The sequence below is a fragment of the Carcharodon carcharias genome, chromosome 1, assembly GCF_017639515.1.
Source record: "Carcharodon carcharias isolate sCarCar2 chromosome 1, sCarCar2.pri, whole genome shotgun sequence".
In the NCBI taxonomy this organism is placed as follows: domain Eukaryota; kingdom Metazoa; phylum Chordata; class Chondrichthyes; order Lamniformes; family Lamnidae; genus Carcharodon; species Carcharodon carcharias.
Window position 1 is genome coordinate 154,257,792 of NC_054467.1, and position 19,693 is coordinate 154,277,484.

The 19,693-nt window shown below is 48.3% G+C and overlaps 1 protein-coding gene and 1 pseudogene across 1 annotated transcript in view; both read right to left on the reverse strand.

Annotated features, from left to right (window-relative positions):
• LOC121275479 (phosducin-like protein 2) overlaps window positions 1-3,312 on the reverse strand; it is a 69,152-nt gene extending 65,840 nt beyond the window's left edge. Inside the window, exon 1 of the mRNA XM_041183073.1 lies at window positions 3,214-3,312. Within this exon, the coding sequence (XP_041039007.1) occupies window positions 3,214-3,312 (99 nt within the window). The remainder of the gene's footprint in view (window positions 1-3,213) is intronic.
• Window positions 3,313-13,403: 10,091 nt separating this feature from the next.
• On the reverse strand, window positions 13,404-13,793 carry LOC121275495 (annotated as a pseudogene).
• Between the last annotated feature and the right edge of the window lie 5,900 nt (window positions 13,794-19,693).

The following is a 19,693-nucleotide window of genomic DNA, read 5'->3' on the forward strand; positions in this document are numbered from 1 at the left end:
AACTTGAAACCTTCCTCTCTGCTCCTTGCTTTCACTTTTACTGAATAGGGTCTTGTTCTAGATTCCTGTCTTTGACATTTGACTTAACTCAAAGGGGCTTCTTGTGACTTTTTTCCTTTAGCACCTGCTCCCTGCAGTTCCCTCTATCAGTAGGCTGCTTACAACTTGATATCCCCCTTAAGATCCAGAATTCACTTGACTTTCAATGTTACTTTAACTTTAGAGCAACTCATCTAAGATTCTTAGGCTTATTTTCCAAAACAATCTGCTAGTATGTCCATGTAGAAAGAGACTTAAACTGCTTCCTCCATCTTAAGAGCATAATCAAACTGCTTTTGGTTTCTCAGGACAGAAATTTTCACCTGGTGGGCGGGCGCACCCCCAACTTGCTCGAGTGTGAAATGACACGCTGTGATGTTGGCCGAGCATGCTGATGTCAACGCGCAGTCGCACGATAGTTTGGTCGGCGGGCACGTGCTGGAGCACCCACCGACAAATAAAAGGTCTGTTAAGGCCATTAAATAATCAATTAACTTACATTTTTCATTGCCCTCCAATCTAAAAGCTGGAGGGCAGGCGAAAAGGCCAAGCAGCCTTTGCAATCTTTTGGAAACCTCATCCACGGGCGGGATGAGGTTTCCAAAAGCAAATAAAGATAAAATAAAAGTTTTTAAATTGATTTAATAACATGTCCCTGCTATGCTGACAGAGTGACATGAGTGGACATGTTTTATTACATTTTTATTTTCTTCATTTTCTTTTTTTAACCCCGCTGCATCTCCCTGAGGCAGCTGTATGCCTCAGGAAGATTATGAAGTGCCCACTCGTGCGCATATGTGAAGTTTGGGCTCGGCCCACTCGCCCTCCTCCTCCCCCCACCCTCCCCCACCCCCGCCTCTGAGCACTGCCACTCACAACTCGCATTTCACAATGGCCTTAATTGGCCCGCCAGGGTGAAATCGCGGTCTGGTGCTGATCACAGGCAGTGGTTGGCTTCCTGACCGCCCCCACTCACTCCCGCCGAGCCTGCCCACCAAGGGCAAAATTCTTCCCTCTGTGTCTATGGGTCCCTCTCTCTGGACCACTGTTGGTAGGCAACAGCACAGTGTTTTCAACCTTGTGTTTGTTTTAACTTCCCTTCTAAAGTTATAAAACCCTATTAAAATGCAGGCATCTTTTAAAGTGTAACTAAAACTCAAGTTCCCCCCCTACTTTCTTAACACACAAATACAGAAATACAAATTAAACTTAAATTTAAAGCTAAAACTCATTCCTAACAGCCAAAAATTCAAATATAACTTCCTTAAACTATCTCTAGTTCCTAACATCATTCATCACAATTCCTTTTTGTGAGACTTGGCTATGCCAATTGGCTGCTGTAATTGCCTGCATAACAACGATCATGACACTTTAAAAAATTGTTTGTTAATTTGGGGTGACTATTAAGGCCATTAAGGAAGTAGTTAATGTGATTGTTAATGCTGCCCGTCCAACTTTAAGGTTGGTGGGCAGGCGAAAAGGCCAAGCAGCCTTCATGGTTTTTAGGAAACCTCATCCATGAGCGGGATGAGTTTTCCTAAAGCTTTTATTAAATAAATAAATAATTTTTACACAAAATCAAAACATGTCACATCATGAGGAGACATGTTTAATTGAATTTAAAATCCATTTATTTAATAATTTCAAAAGCCCTTCAATCTTCCTGAGGCAGCTCCATGTCTACCGGCACAGGTAGCGCTGAGTGCTACGGCTCACGTTTTACAGGGGCGGGGCCCACTCACCGACATGTAAAATGACACGGGATGACATCGGGCGGAACTCCTGACGTCACCCCATGTCACCTCCATTTTCAGGTCGGTGCGGGCGCAGCTGAATCAGCTGGCCTGTCAATGGTCTATTGAGGCCATTCAAAAAGTAATTGACATCATTAATGGACCTGCCCGTCCAATGTTAAGATTGGTGGGCGGGCTGGGAGCCCTGGCGGGCTTAAGAAAAAGCATGAAACCTCATCCACGAGCGGGATGAGGTTTCATGAGGGTCTTTAAATATTTAATAAAGGTTTCAGTAAAAGTGATGGACATGTCCCAACCCATGTGACAGTGTCACATGAGGGGACATGTCAGGGAAATTTTGCTATCGTTTCTTTAACATTTTAAAATTTGGGGCCGACCTGCTTGAAGCAGCACTTAGCCTCAGGGAGATCAGTGCGCTCTTTTGCCCGCATGCGCGAAAGAGCGCACTCCTGGCTGAGGGATTTCCCCCCTACCCGCACAGGGAGTGCATAGCGCTTCCTGATGGACATTATGCTGGGCAGGCCTTAATTGGCCCGCCCATATAAAATGGTGGCGCGCCCCCATTTGGGGGCGCCGATTGGAGGCATGACTGTCCATGCCTGCTCCTGCGCTTCCCCCACCAATGGGGGGAAAATTTTTCCCCTAAAGTCGAGAAAATGCTAGATCTATCATCCATGATGCAGCATATGATTGGGTATAAGAAAAAATTGGAAAGGGGGCCAGTGACTGGAAGGTTTTTTTAACTAGAAGGTAAAGGATAAAAATCTACAGTAATTCTCTCAGCAAAAGGCAGTTAACCTTGTTGCAGTTGGAGGTCTGGAAGTAATCGGCTTTGTTGTAGTTTGAAATCATAGCAGCGGGTGTTTTTCAATTTTAAACCACTGTGCAGGAGTTGCAGGGAACATATGGAATCATGAGGTTTTAAACGAACATTGGAAGGTCACTTAGCCAAAAGCTAATAGAAGGACCCTCATGAAATCTTCTAGCTTGGAAAACAGCTGAAACACTGAAGAGAAACCAGAGCGAATTCTGGAGATTTGTGACATACCTTTGGTTTGGTCCTAGAGGTAAATTAAATGAACCTTCAAGATTTCATAAGGTAAGGGAACTCTTGGGGGTGTGCAAGTAAAATGTTGAACTGAGTTTATAGCATAAGTCTTTATAAACTTTAGTATTATGCTAGTGGTGCTTGCTTTGTTTGATTTCTCTTTATATACAATAAAGTTTGTTTCTCCTAAATGTGAAATCGTGTGGCTTAGTTCTGTTGGATAATTGCTTCAGATTTCTTCTTTAAACATGAATGGTCCCTAACCGGATCATAACCAAGTGCCTTTATTTAAGTTTAAGACATTCATTTCAGACCCAAGCTTTACACCCTGAAACTGAATGTGAAATTATATCTTGCAAAAGTATCCTTTACCATGGGCAGAGTTTTCTGGATGGTGGTGGTGGTGGAGCGGGAATGGGCACAGGTGGACGCAGACCTGATTGCTGCTAGCGATTGAGTCCATGCTGCCATTTTACATGGGCGGGCCAATTAAGGCCCACCCAATGTGCTTCACGACCCCTGTACATAGCGAGAGTGGGAGGGTGCAGTCAGCCCGCCGGATCCAATGGCAACGCGATGGCTTGTATAAAGGGAGGCCTGGCAGCCTCAGAAAGGCTGCTCACAAAGGCTGGGCGAAGGGCTCTGCAGAGGGGCAGTGGAGGTTATTCAAGTCCAGAGGCTAGGCCAACAGGGCAGGCTAGGCCTGAGGGTAGGGCAGGGGGCCAGTGTGCCCCTTGTTTTTCCGATGGCTGCCTTGCTGCCCTCCTCGAGGAGGTGGCAGCACGGCAGGAGTTGCTGGTTCCCCAGGGTGGGAGGAGGAGGCCTCCCACATAACAAAATGTGCCTGGGAGGAGGTGACGGAGGTGGTGAGCTCCCGCACCTGGATCCAGTGCCGCCAGCGCTTCAACGATCTGTTGTGCTCAGAAAGGGTGTGGACAATGTTGGCATTGGTCACTTAAGCTGGTGCCAGGCTGGTTGCTGCACCTGACTGTGTGTCTGGGGGGGGCGGTGCTTCACTTTGTGAATGTATACACTCCCCTGGGCACGCAGCAGCAAACGAGCTTCTTTGAAGAAGTGTCCACTCATCTCGGCTCCATCGACGTTGGCGAGTGCATCGTCCTCGGGGGGGATTTCAATTGCACCCTCGAGGCCCGGGACCGTCACGGTACCCAGCACCGCACGCTAGGTGTGAGTAAGTTGCGGGACCTGGTCAGGTCCTTCGACTTGGTGGACGTCTGGCGAAATCTCCATCCTGACTCCAGCGTGTTCACCTTTGTGTCACCTGGAGTCGGAACGTCCAGACTCGACCGCCTTTACGTTTCGAAGGCGTACGTGTCCTGCGTTCCGGCTGCTTCTATACAGCAGGTTGCGTGCACGGACCACCGCCTGGTGTGGGCGGAGCTCACTTTGTTCTGTGCTCGGACGGGGTCCGCATACTGGCATTTTAATAACCTGTTGTTGGAGGACCAGCGGTTCCTGGACTCGTTCCGTTGTTTCTGGGCCGGCTGGAGAAGGAAGTGGGGAGGCTTCCCCTTCTTGAGGCTATGGTGGGACGTGGGCAAGACTCGCGTCCGAGTTTTCTGTCAAGAGTACGCGAAGGGGTCAACAAAGAGACGCAAATCCAGGATCGAGGAGTTGGAGAAGGAGGTGCTCGACCCGGAGGCACATCTCCGTCAGCCCGACGTGGACCCGGCCCTGTGGCTGATGTACGATGAGAAGAAGGGCGCGCTGCAGGACCTGCAACTGGTCGGGTCTCGGGGCGCGTTCGTGAGGTCGCGGATCAGGTTCCTTAAGGAGATGGACCGTGGCTCCCCCTTCTTCTACTCACTGGAAAAAAGGCACGGGGTCCGTCAGCAGCTCCTTACGCTGCTGGCCGATGATTGATCCCTTGTCTCGGACCCGGAGGGCATCAGGGCCATTGCCTGAGACTATTACACTGCCCTGTTCTCTCCGGATCCGTCCAGCGAGGATGCTTGCAGAGTTTTGTGGGAGGACCTGCCGCAGGTCGGCCAGGAGTGCGCCGGAAAGCTTGACTCCCCTATAAGTCTGGGGGAGCTGACCGGCGCACTCGACGGTCTTTCTAGGGGCAAAACCCCGGGACTAGACGGGCTGACCGTGGAGTTCTTCAGGGCGTTCTGGGACTTCCTGGGGAGCGACTTCGCGGGGCTCCTGGGGGAGAGCATTGCTACCAGGGAGATGCCCCTTTCGTGGCGCAGGGCCATAATTGCCCTGCTGCCGAAGAAGGGAGATCTCCGCCTTCTCAAAAACTGGCGCCCGGTCTCCCTCCTCAGCACGGACTACAAAATCCTTGCCCGAGCCATGTCTTCTCGGCTCGGCACCGTGCTGGACCACATGATCCACCCTGACCAGTCCTACACCGTCCCGGACTGAACCATTTATGATAACATCCATCTGGTCCGGGACATCATCCATTATTCCCAGAGGGTTGGTCTGTCGAGCGCCTTCCTGTCTCTTGATCAGGAGAAGGCGTTTGACAGGGTGGATCACGGATACTTACTCGGAACTCTGCGAGCGTTCGAGTTTGGGACGCACTTTGTCACCCGGATCCGACTTCTGTACACTGCCGCGGAGCGTCTAGTGAAGGCTAACGGGTCCCTGACGGCGCCCCTTCGATTTGGGAGAGGGGTACGTCAGGGCTGCCCCCTGTCTGGCCAGTTGTATTCTATTTGCATGGAGCCTTTCCTGCGCCTTTTGCGGAGGAGGTTGTCGGGATTTTTTCTGCACGGGCCGGGCATCGGGGTGGTCCTTTCGGCTTACGCCGATGAAGTGCTCCTTGTGTTTAGTGACCCGGCTGACCTGCGGAGGATGCGCGAGTGCCAGGAGGTCTACTCTGCCGCTTCTTCTGCCAGGATCAACTGGGATAAATGTTCTGGACTCCTGGTCGGTCAGTGGCAAATGGATCCCCTACCCGAGGAGCTCAGGCCTTTCACCTAGAGCAGGACCAGCCTCCTCTACCTGGGGGTCCATCTCTGCCCCGCTGAGGAATCCTGGCTGGCGAACTGGCAGGAACTGGAGACGAAAGTCACCGCTCGCCTGCGGCGCTGGACAGGACTGCTCCGAGTGCTATCTTACCGGGGTCGAATTCTGGTCATAAACCAGCTGATCGCCGCCATGTTGTGGTATCGACTGGTCACTTTGACCCCTCCCCCAGACTTTGTCATAAGAATCCAGAAATTGTTAGTCGACTTCTTCTGGGACAAAAGATTGCACTGGGTCGCTGCTGAGGTTCTGAGTCTCCCGCTTAGGGAGGGTGGTCAGGTGCTAGTGTGCCTACGCACACAGGTGGCGACTTTCCGCCTTCAGACCCTGCAGCAATACCTTTACGTCGAGCCTCCTCCTAGATGGTGTGCCCTGACGACGTATTTCTTCCGTCAGGTGCACGGCCTGAATTATGACGTGCAGCTCCTGTTTATAGAACAGAGGGGCCTCGGTGGCTCCTTGCAGGCGTTGCCCGTCTTTTACCAGGACCTGATCAAAGTCTGGAATGTGGTTGCCTCGCGACGCAGCTCTCCCCTGTCAGGAGTAGCGGCTATCGTCAGAGAGCCGCTGCTCAGGAATCCGCCTCTCCGTCCTTTTCAGTGGTTGGCGGAGAGGAGCGCTGTGGCCGCAGGGGTGACCAGGATCAGGGATGTGCTGGGTGGCAGAGGACTGGGCTGGATGCTCCCACAGGAGTTGGCGCGTCGCGCGTCTGTGAGTGTCCAGGTCGCAGCCGTTGCCATCCAAGACCTGAGAACGGTCGTGCTCGGACCCGATGTTATTTTAGGTCTCGAGGTGGCCCAGGTGCACGGTGGTCTTCCGTCTGAGCGTTCCCTTGTTCAGACGGAATTCCACATTGGCCCCAAGCCCTGAACCCTCCCTCGGGTGCTGGTGCCCTGCAATATGAGCCGCCTCGGGGACATGCCCTCCGTGCCTTTTGGCACGGCAAAGAGGAGCTTTTTGTACGGACTGCTGCTGCACACCTTCCATTTTCTCGCCCTTGTCCGCCACCCGGACACGTCCTGGCGTGCCTTGTTGCCGTCCAGCGGCGGAGGCCCCCGATGGGAGGCCTTCTGCAGAGGTGTCCTCCCCCTTTCTATCGGGGACCTGGGTTGGAGGGTGTTGCACGCAGCAGTCCCCTTTAATAGGAGAATGCATAGGTTCACGGACTCTCAGGACACCTGCCCTTTTTGTGGTCTAGTGGAGTCCATGGACCATGCTTATATAGGGTGTGGTAGGCTCCACTCCCTTTTTAGTTATTTGAAAAACCTTTTATTGATGTTTTGTTTGCACTTCAGTCCCACGCTCCTGATCTATGGGCACCCGGTGCGGAAGGGGGTCGGGAAGGAGGAGGACCTCCTCGTGAACCTGCTCCTGGGCCTGGCCAAGTTGGCCATTAACAGGTCCAGGCAGCTGGCAATCGACGGGGGAGTCCCGCCCGATTGTTTGTCCCTCTTCCGCGGCTACGTTCACTGCCGGATGTCCCTGGAGAGGGAGCACGCGGTGTCTGCTGGCACGCTCGAGGCCTTCCGTGCTCGGGGGGCACCGCGGGGACTGGGGTGTTTTGTTGACCCCTTTAATCACATTTTGACTTAAAGTTTGTAAGGTTCCTTTAAATTTTGTTCTTGATTTTACAGCTGACCTGAATTAGGGGCTGTGCCTGATTTATCCCAATTTTGTTGATTTGCTTTAATTGGTTTTACCTGAAAGATTATTGGTCACTTAACCCAGCAGGTCGGCTTTCCCCCCTGCTGCCCTCCTCCCACCCCCCTCCCCCCCAACCTCCCACCCAAGTCTGAGTGTAGTGACTGCCTTGAATCATTGATGGCATGTGTCCTTTGCTGGGTGGGCCAACAGATATTACCCATGCTGAGGTCACCCTGAGAGGGTGGTGAAGAGATGGGTTCTGTGCCCACAGCTTGTGGTACACTGAGTCCCACATTACTGTTTTGGGGGCAACCTGGAGGAGCTGTACCTAGGCGCAGTGCTGGAACTCCAGGGCATGCTCAAGTCAGGGTGATGACATGCTGGGAGCGTAGCTTCAAGGTGGCGTGGCAACTAACCACCTGCTGCCCTCTGTGCTCCATGTGCTTGCGCCTCCTTTCTATGGAAGGATATGCCGTATGGTGCCTAATGTGATGTAGGTAGCATGTGGCCAAGAGGCGCGTGGGGGGGTGGGAACAGGCTTAGCACCTTTGTGTGAGTGTTTCAGCAGCAGCGGGGTGAGGAGACACTGGAGCCCTGATATGTCCCACACTGGTTGGGGTGGGCTGTGCGCGAAGAGAGTCCGTGTGTAATTTGCACTAATCAACGCTCGTCTCTCATTTTCAGGAGAAGAATGCTCATAACGCAGCAGAGCACGTGAGGACTGGCAGCGGCCAGGCGCAGTTAGTCATTCTCAGCCTATTTGAGCAGGAGGCCCTGGATTTGGATAGGCGTCATGCGGCCAGGTCCACTGGTGTCAGTGAGACTGGGGTGCCACAGGCAGGTATATATGGCCAGCAGTGAAGTCAGCATTGTTCTCCCAACAGCCATAGCAATGCTGAATGTTAAGTGATTTAATTTTGCAACATGGTTTGACCATTGCTTATGGAAGGATGGGGGCATATTACCGGGGGACAGGGATGCACATTAACATTATCTCCACGTTAACTGATCCAATATCCTTGTTCGTCCTTTCAGCATCATCGGAGCAGGGCCGGGAGGAGGAGCAGCAGATGTCCCCTCTCACACCTGAGGGCCCTGAAGTCTCACCAGTGTCACACCATTTCTGCCAGGCAGGCATCCGCTCAGATACTAGCACCTTGGTGGGAAAATGAACATTGGCTAGTGTCCTGGGCACAGCGGTGAGGGCACTTCACAATTGCTGGAGTAGCTGGCAGAGACAGAGAGTGCCAATGGCGCCAGCAGTCGGAGGACTGCAGGGGACCAGGTACATGCTCAGTCGGTACCTGATGATGTGCCTCTGGAGTTGTCCGTAACACAGCAGGTGCAGGAAATGCGGTGGGGTGTGTGTGAGTATCTGGGGGAGATACATGACGCTATGCTTGGCTTGGTGTCCGTAGCGGAGGAATCTACCCGGACGCTCGCCAAAGCAATAAGCCACATGGCTGAGCACCATGCGTCCTCCATGGAGAAAATGGCGAATCTCGTGGAGAGGCTCCTCCAGGAGACCCATCAGGGCTTCCTGGGGATGCACTCTGACCAGCAAGACCTCACATCGGCACTGATCTCAGCTGGTCAGTGCAAGTATGGGAGCTGGTATGGGCACCAAGTTTCCCAGCTTGGTGCCCATCCATTCACGGTGAACAGAGAGGTCCATAGCGACCTCGCATTGGCGCAGCAGTTGCCTGTCATCTCTGCGGGCACCTCTCTGGGTGCTCCAGATGAAGGCAGCAGCTTGTCCGCCCCTCTCCCAGTGACCGTGGTATCCGGTGAGGCTGCGATGACTGGGGAGATGCCAGCTGTGGAACTGGCAGCTCCCTCCCAGGTGGGGCCAGCACAGGCTCCACAGGCCAGAGGACGACCGCCAAGGTCATCGAGGCCAACAGGACAGCAGAGTCAGCAGGCTGTCTCAGATGCTACTCCCAGCGGTGGGGCAGCACCAAGACTTTGCACCCAAAAACGTAAACAGAAGGCATCTTAGGTGCACCATGGGTTTATCACTAGTGCTTTTGTGTTGGCCCACAATGAGGTCTTTATGATTTGCTTTGAATTGAAATACCATTGCCATTTTGTTTCATTAAGTTTCTTTGCCTATGATATTAAATTCAGACATGTCACCATGGCTGAGGGTGCCTCTTTTCTTCTGCATGTGTATGGTTTCCAAAAATGATAGGAGTTCTTTATTCAGCTTTATTAACAAGGCCCTTAGTTACTATTCCTAACCTGGAAGATCTGGCACTTAGATATTGAGTATGGAGCCTGCAGCCCAGGCTTGTCCTGGAGGTCCATATGTGGTGTGCTATCTGAAGGTTCATTGGATTAAAGCCTCCCAGATATCCCTGCCTCCCTGGAGTATGCCCAGGTCAGCATCCACCCCCTCAGCATTTCCCTGTGCGTGCTCATCCTCGGACTCACTGCTGGACTCATCGTGTGCAGCTGCAGCCACTGCGTCGACATCTTCATCATCCACAGTGTTCCCCCTTTCCAGCACCAGATTGTGGAGAGTGCAGCATGCAGCCACTATTAGCGACACATGATCTGGGGGGTACCGGAGCGCGCCTCCTGAGCCGTCCAGGTATTGAAAATGCATCTTGAGAAGACCGGTGGTTCTCTCCACCACAGCCCTTGTGGAGGCATGGCTCCTATTGTAGCGCTGCTCAATTTCTGTTCTTGGATGGCGGAGAGGTATCATGAGCCACCTTCTGAGGGGATAGCCCTTATCACCCAGCAGCCATCTATCCAGCTGGGCTAGAGCACTGAAGAGCCCCAGCACCTAGGAGTGTCTGAGGATGTAGGTGTCATGGGAGCTGCTTGGGTACCTAGCACAGACTTGTAGAATCAGCATCCTGTGATCACACACTATCTGCACGTTCATGGAATGGAATCCCTTCCTGTTGACGAAGGACATGTGTGCAGTCTATAGCACCCTGGATGTGGGGGAAGCCAGCAATCGTCCCGAAGCCTCTGGCTCACTCTGTCTGGCTGGCCTGGTCCCAATGGAAGTAGGTGTAGGTCAATGCACGCCTAAACAGAACAACTGTAACCTGCTTGACACAGCTGTGGACAGATGATTGGGAGACACCACAAAGATCACCCACCGACACCTGGAAGGAGCCAGAGGTTTAGAAGTTGAGGGCAGCTGTGACCTTCAGAGCCACTGGCATGGGTGTCCACCCACACAGCTCGCAGAGATCTCAGGCCCAATCATCTGACAGATATAGTTCCCTATCTCCCTTGACAGACGGAGACTCCTTCAGCACTGCACCTCAGGCATATTGAGGTAGCTACTTTGCTGCCTGTATACCCTGGCAGTAGGATAGTGGCATCCTCTGTGGCCCCTTCTGCCTTGGTCTATCTCTTGGCCCTGTGCCCTTTGTGCCTTCGCCTGTCCTCCCAAAGGTGGCTCCCCTGGAGGCTGAATGTGCACTCCTGGCCTCCTCCCGGTTCTAGCCCTCCCTTCCTCCTCAGATGAAGTGCCTCCAGTGGAGAGTTCAGCTCCCATTCCCAGGCTATGGTAAGGCTTCCAGAAACCTGCAGGACCAAAAAAGATTCCTCACTTCAGAGTGCTGACCTGAGGGTTAAGAGTCCAGGCAAAGCAGCTGGTATGCGTTTGGAAGTACTGCAGATCACACAGGCAAATTTCAAAAAACTTTGAAAAATCAATACTTGAGAGAGCACACTTGCAACCCCAGTGAGCCCTCTTGTCCCGCACGTGGATGAGGTTTATACAAATGTGTCCTACCCTCCTGCCCGTTGCACCCAAACGCCGACCCGACGATTGCATTGGCGCTGAAATATTGGCGTCAATTGGTGAGTCAAGGGTATTAAGTGGCCCGTTAATTAGTGATGGGTACACAGCAGATATCTTCGCGTGCCTGCCCAACAAAATATTGCAATGAGGCGCGGTGATGTCGGAATGCTAGCCCGACGTCACCGCGCATCATTTTACGTGCAGACATGCGAGGCCTGCCCCTGCATGCCAACAGGAAAATTCTGCCCTATGAGATCATAATTAATCCTGCCTCATTACACATTACCAGGTTTAAAATAATCTGTTCGCTGCTTGGTACCAGAACTTTTCATTCTAAGATACTATCCCGAATACATTCTATGAACTCATTCTCAAAGCTACTTTTGCCAATTTGATTTGTCCAATCTATATGAAGATTAAAATCATTGATGATTATTGCAGTACCTTTCTCACAAGCCCCCATTATTTCCTGATTTATGCTCTTTCCTACACTGTGGTCACTGTTAGGGGGCCTAAAATCTACTACCACCCATGACTTCTTTCTCTTGCCATTTTTTATTTCCACCCAAACTGACTCTAAAACTTGTTCTTCCGAGTCAAGATCATTCTCACTATTGTACTGATCTCATCCTTTCTCTACTCACCTCCTTTTCCTTTCTTTACATATTCCAAAATGTAAAATACCCTCAAATATTCAGTTCCCAGCCTTGGTCACCACAATGCAACCACATCTCTGTAATGGCTTTATATCATACCCATTTATTTCAATTTTTGCTACTGATACATCCATCTTGTTAGGATTGCTGAATGTCATTCAGTTAAAAAGCCTTTAATTCTGTCTTTTTGCCGTCTTTCTCTTCTCTGACCTTATTTTATGCTGCACTATTATGTTTGTACACTATGGGCAGAATTTTGCCCTGGGTGGGCGGGCTAGATGGGGGCAGTCAGGAAGCTGCCCATGAGTTCACACTTGTGGGCCAATTAAGGACCCCATGACATGAAATGCGAGGGGTAGCGCTCGGTATTGCCTGCGCGGGTGGCGGGAGGAGGGCGAGCGGCCGAGTGCAAACATCCCGTGTGCGCACAAGTGAGCGCTTCATAAAGAAAATAAAAATGCTTTTGAAAACCCTATCCTGCCCGTAGATGAAGTTTCCAAAAAAATGCAAAGGCCGTTCGGTTGGACGGGCAGCAGAAAATCTAGATTAATTGATTATTTAATAGCCTTAATAAGCCTTTCAATTGTCGGCGGGCACATTGCCAACCCCGGCGTGTGCCTGAACTATTGTGCGACTGCGCGTTGATGTAAGCATCCTCGGCAGATGTCAACGTGCGTCATTTCACGCTTGAGCGGATTGGGCACGTGCCTGCCCACCGAGCGAAAATTTCTGCCCTTTATCTCTTGCTGTCACACTCTGCTTATCACTCCCCATATTGCTATCTTGCACTATTGCCTTGTACTTTCTCGTTAACTCACTGCACCTTCCCTCACATGAACCCTCCACCTTCCCACCAACAACCCCCTGCACCCCCTGCACACATACATACTATTTAGCAGCCCTCTCTACAGCTCTAGTTATACAATACTCCAGGACACAGGTCTGGAATACCTTCCCTAAACATCTCTACCACTTTTCCCTCCTTTAAACCTATCTCCTTGGCCAAGCTTTTGGTCAACTGACTTAAAGGGCAGAATTTAGCCCTTGGCTGGCGGGCGGGCCCCACCCCGAAACGGGGCCCGCTGCCATTTTGAGTGGGCGGGCCAACTGAGGCCCGTCCAGTGGCCTGCCCAACAGGAAGCGCTATGCACTTCCTGTGCGGGGGTGGGGAGGGAATCCCCAACTGTCAAAGAGCACACTGCTCCCTGAGGCAAAGTCCTGTCTCAGAGAATTTAGTGAAAGGTAAGTAAAGTCAAAAAATAGAGACATTTTAAAATTATTAACGTCTCCCTCATGTGACAATGTCACACTAGATGGGACATGTTGATAACAAACTCATAAAATTTATTAAATTTTTACAAAACGGTAATGAAACTTCATCCCGCCAGTGGATGAAGTTTCATTAATAATCTACAGGCCGCTGGGGCTCCTGGCCTGCCCACCAGCCTTAAGGTTGGGGTTTGTGGATTTGATCTGCTCCCGGTGTCTCCCCTTCAGGCGTAAACCTTGCTGGGGTGGCCGGTTTTCTTGGGCAGCAGCACAGCCTGGATGTTGGGCAGGACCCCACCCTAGGCTATGGTGACCCCGTCCAGCAGCTTGTTGAGCTCCTCATTGTTGCGGATGACGAGCTGCAGGTGGCGGGGGATGATGCAGGTCTTCTTGTTGTCCTGGGCCGCGTTGCCGGCCAGCTCGAGGATCTCGGCCGTCAGGTACTCGAGGACGGCGGCCAGGTAGACGGGGGCTCTGGCCCCGACCCGCTCGGCATAGTGGCCCTTGCGCAGCAGCCGGTGGATACGGCCGACGGGGAACTGGAGCCCGGCTCTGGAGGAACGAGTCTTGGCCTTGGCGCGCCCTTTGCCTCCGGTTTTACCGCGACCGGACATCTTTCAGAATTTTAAGGTTGGCCGGGCAGGGTGTTTAACTATCTTAATGAGCCTGTCAATGGCCTTAATTGGCCATTGATAGATTGGCCAGTGGACAGATGATTTTGCTGTCCGCCCACCTTCCTAAAGATTTAAATGGCCCGGGATGACGTCGGGGATTCTTCCCGACGTCACCCCGCGTCATTTTTCCCTTCGGTGAGTGGGCCTCGCCCCCAAATCGCTGAGGGGAAAATGCTGGCCAATATCTCCTTATGTGGATCAGCATTTTTTTTTGTTTTATAATGCTCCTATGAGTGCCTTGGGATGTTTTCTTACATTAAAAGTGCTACATAAATATAAAGTGTTGTTTGAGAAAGCATATACAGTTCAAGCTACCTATGATATACCTCATTTTGCTATCTCATCTCAAACTTTGCCCTCTCCCATGGCTTCTCCTATTTGCCAATCCTTGATTTGCAGTTCCTCCACTCCATTTCATGTACTGTCAAGGTTTTCAGCTGCTATTCTCCACTTGCATTTCTTTAGTGCTGGCTGTAAGCTACTTTTCCATTGGAGGAAAGTAAGACAATGCTTCCCACGATGATAAGGCATGGAAGTATGTTATCCCTTTCAATCAATTGTCCTTGAAGACTAGACTTAGCCTCTATGGTAGGCAGTGGGAATTGCCAGAATAGTGGCCCTCTTGTCATGATCCCAGCTGATATTACCACTGGACAAGCCTGATCCCAGCTTGATAGATCCTAACTTTTAATTTTTCTGTGTAAATATGTGGAGAGTGGTTACTGAACTGAGTCACTGGGGTCATCTGATGAACTTTTAATGAAAGAATAAAACATTTATTTAACAAGGAAAGATGAACTATATTATAATATTCCTTCGTCCACAACTATACCGTTACAGATATATACAGATTTGTAAGGATAACACAAATTACAAAAGCTATCTTATAGTCTAATTTATATTAAGTACACAGTCCATGTAACCCAATTGCGACCTGTGTCAGATATACTACACTCTGAAACCAAGTGACAGATACCACCTCAACCAGATGCTATGGATCTCTCCTCAACTCCCCCTAGACGCTTGCCACACCGTGAAATAACTGGTCTCACTGAATTCCGTCTTTCAAACAAGGGTTTCCAATCTCTACTCTCCAAGAACTCGCCTTGGAATCTTCTCCCAACCGATGCTTTCTCTCAAATGCCTTCCACAAGGGTTTACCTCCAGAGTTTCATACTCCCCTTCTGATGTTCCTCTTCCTGGGTGTTCTCTTTCTGATATTCTCTTTCTTCCATGCACTCTCTCCCACTGACTCAGCTGTCAACAGTACACCACTGCTTCATATGCCCACAGCAAAATGTTAGAGAACTTCCGTTGTCTCTTTGGACCTTCTGACTTTTCACAAACCTTTATCTCTTTAAGCTTGAAGCTTGGAGCCCTTCTCTGCCCCTCAATCTTAACTTTTCTTAACATGATCTTTTCCAGGTTCCTGTCCTTCCTTTGACTAGAAGGCCTTCTTGGGATTTTCTCTTGTTCCATTCCCTAGGATGTGGGAACTTTCTTTTTTAGTTTGTGACTTGTTATCTGTCCTCTTCACTCCAGTCTCTCTCTGGCAGCTACTTTCAACCAACTTAAGCTTGGGACTGGCTATCTGCCCCTTCTAGGTTGCTTCTGCTTGGCAGCTGTCTTCAAATTGAACTCAGAACTGTTGTTTCTTTAGTTTTTCTCTGTGTGTGGGTGGGTGGAGCCTGCCTCTCTGGAACGCTGCTGCTAGGCAACAGCACAGCTTTTTTCTACTCTGATATGCTTAATTTCTCTTGAGGAATCGTAAAACTCATTAGAAATGCAGGCACCTTTTAAAGTGAAACTAAAACTCAACTTGACCTTGTCTTAACATACAAATACAGAGATACAAATCAAACTTAAACTTTAGAGCTATACCTTATTCTTAATACATCCAAATACACACATAACTTACTTAAACTATCTCTATTCCCTAACACTCTACAGAGGTGAGTTCCCCATGCATGGAAATGCTGAGATAGAAAGAGTTTGAGAGGGAAGGAGGAGAGAGGCTCGAGTGCCAAGCCTTAGCTAACTTTCTGAGTTCACTGAACTTCTGACACTATGTTGCAACTTTTGGGATGGAATATGTTGCACTGATTTCCTCTTTCACCTTGCTCCATACAACCTACACCACTTCCTTATTTGCCTTCAACACCCAAAAATCTTGCTATTCTATCCCATGTTGAACTAAAGTTTTTCCCTAGGATCTGGAAGCCTTTGCAGTTGCTGCTGTTTTAGCTTTTCATGTCAAATATTAATGCTGCCCTTAACTAAATACAGCCCTTCAAAAACTATACTAGAACTATATTTCCCTTTTTTATTAATGGTAAATATGTCAGGAGCAATATTGCTAATCCAAACCTACCATGCAGAATCAACAAGGGCAATGTGAGAGGAAACAGCAGCAGGTCTCCAAACCACAAGAGCTGTCAAAGGACTTTAAATGAAACTTCAAAATGTTCCACCTCAATTGTTGTGCTCTCTCTCTATCTCTCCCTGTTGCCTCTCCTTTAACTATCTCTTCAAATCTTCACTCTGCTGGTAAGCCAGTTCCTGGTACAGTCTCCTGCTGTTCACCACCATTGCCACTGATAAATAAAACGCAATCTGACTGGTACTTAACATGTTCATCGTTACTCCATGGAGAACACAAATGAAGGGTAAATCGCCAAAGAGTCTGATATCATAGCCCTTTATCTCCTTACAACCCCTTAATGTTAAATACATTTATCTCCATTTCCTTAAAAAGGATAGATACAAAAAATAAGACTATTTTTCAAAACCTCCAAATTATTAAAAAGTGTTTACTTAGAAGAAAATCTTGATTTATCTCCTTAAATCCAACTTAAATTACAGATCTTACATGCCTTCTCCACACTTAATGTTACAACAATTTAAACTCAAATGATTGTATGAAAATAAAGAATGAATAGCCTCAATATTAACCTCCATGATGGAAGAGAGGGTTAAAAAATTTTAATCGGGGGATTAGTACCCAACCCACTGCATATGTGCCTGCTGCTATTTTCGTGGTTCTATGGCATGCAAGTGTCTGACATTGGAGATGTGGAACATAACTAAAATATTTAAATCAGGTTCCCATAGTACAAGTGGGATCCTGATTTAAATTGAACAGTATGTTTTCCAGCAATCAGAATCCCACCAGGGAAAGGAAGATAAGGACTTCCAGCTGAAGAAAGTAAGTGCTTCTTACAGCACTCCAGGCGAAGCAGGAATATTCCTCCCAGTCCCTCCAGGGCACCTTTGGGCTGCCTTTGTTGATCAGGCCTCTCTCTGCCCCTGTAATAGCTACCACTGGGAACCTCTGGTTCTCCTGGCTCCATAAGAAAGTCAAAACAAGGAAAATTGCTTATCACAGAATCACAAAACAGTTACAGTGCAGAAGGGGGTAATCTTTTTTAGCCTCATCTGGTGCTGACCCCTCTTCATGCTGGATGGCTCTGGTAGAAAAGCCATAGCAGCTTCCCTATGCAGCACTTGGATTGAAAAAGACGTTGGGCCTGATTGTGTCATCAGGTCCTGATCTGCATATATAAAAAAGAATCCCACAGATTTCAATTGGATGCCGCCTCAGCGGTTAAAAATCAGAAACCCAGAAAGACACTGTGACCTCAGGTAAGACCCACAAGAAAATGTAACTGTCCACCTGTCTGATTTTGGCAAGTGGCAGGATTAAAATCACCTCTTTCATCTGAGAATTGCAACCCCGCTCATCCATCATAACAATACTGTTCCCAATACCATCCACAAAGCATTTGTCATTTAAGTATCAATCCAATGCTACAATCTGACTTTTGATGACCCAAAATCATTTCAATCAGAATGCATGCAAAAAAGAGGCTACATTCAAGCCCAGGTTGGAGGAATGAAAGCATAATGTCTTCTCGCAGTTCACCTGACTTGATTTTCCAAAAATTCAATTATTTTGTTACCTGCATGGTGCTTTCCCTTTCTTTTTCCTGAAAGATTCATCCACAGTAGAAGATTATTAAAGAATCAGATGGAATACTTAAGAACATATGTCACAACACATTTGGCTAGATGCAGAAACACTCCTTAAACAATCCATTTCAAAAATACAAAAAACAATGGAAAACAATAGTACTTAAGATGACTGGAGTTTAGCGGAGCCACTGAAGCCTTTTCATCAGAAGATAAAGTTATCAAGTAACTGTCTAATAACTGTAAATAAATAATACACATCACAATGGTACATTCCAATTTTAGATTCCTGCAATCACAATCTTAGTTTGAATTTATACTTATTCAGTGATGTCACAATATATTGTGGTGACAGTGTTACAACTATTGTGATAAAATAATACCTTTGGTGAATAATTATCTGACAGAAAATACCAAACTAACAGCCAATGCCATTATTTAGAATCTTAGAATCTTACAGCACAGAAGGAAATTATTCTTCTTAGTGTTCTGTGCCTCTTTGAAAGGACCATCCAATTAGTCTCAGCCCTGAACTTTCTCCATAGTCATGCACATTTTTCCTTTTAAGGTATATATCTAAATCTCTTTTGAAAGTTACCACTATCCCCACAGTGCTATATGTGGTAGACACTAAGCAAGACATTTAAGAAGATAAGTTTCAGTTCAAAAGGGTACTCACCTCCTTCCAAAGCACATGCAACTGTATTGGCTCCAGTGTCCTAGAATATATGATGGCTGATTAATGTATCCAGTGAATGACTAATTGATAAAGATATACCTCCGCAAAATGTGCTGAAGGGAATGTCTGGTTGAGCCAAGTATTCATAGGGCTAATAGCTTTTTGTTCCCATCCTGATAGTTTTGAGGCACTTGTAAGCTTGGATTGGGAGTTCAACTTTAACTACAGTACAAACTGCATTGTTTTTCATTCTAGCAGAACCAGTCTAAAAAATAAAACTGAAACTACCCTGGTTATTTCAAACTTCCTAAAGCATGAACAGTGCTACATGGGCCAGTTGAAAGGTGATTGGACACTTGCTTGACTGCCTGAACTAGCTAACTCTCTTAATACCAGTGAGTGGATACTACAGTTCACTTCTCTTTTTAATTCAATGTCAGTTAATTTAAGTTACTAGATAATTTGAATGCTTTCTGCATATTTTTTTAAAATTTTGATAAAACATGAAAACAGATGTTACAGTCTTCCATATTATCGATTGTAACACAAGGATTTGACCTTAAAATCTTGAATTTTGCAAGGGTATGAATTAAAGGCGAAAGAACCAATAGTAACATGAGGTAAAAAGATTATGCAGCAAGCCTTAACACAGCAAGTGCTTATAATCTGGAATGCCCTACCAGAGAGTGTAATGGAGACAGATTCAATCAGGACTTTCAAAGGGAAATTGGATAAACCACTTGAACAGAGAAAAAAAATTGCAGGGCTACAGGGAAAGGGCAGGGAATGGAACTAGCTGAATTGCTCTTGCAGCGATTTGGCAAAGACACAACAGGCTGAATAGCTTCCTTCTGAAATAAAAACAAAAAGTACTGGAAATATTCAGCGGTTCAGGCAGCATCTGTAGAGAGAAACAAAGTTAATGTTTCAGGTCGAGATGACCTTTCAGCAGAACTAAAGAAAGATGGAAATGTCATAGGTTTTTTTAATTCAAGTCAAGCAGCTGGTGAGTTCTCTCTGCTGGCTCCAATCCTTGTTTTATTCTTTGGTGGGATGTGAGCACCACTGACGATGCCTGCATTTGTTGCCCTTCCCTACTTGCTCCTGAGAAAATGACCATGAGCAGCTTTCTTGAACCATCTGGTGGTGTAGGTATATCCACAATGCTGTGAGGAAGGGAACTTCAGGATTT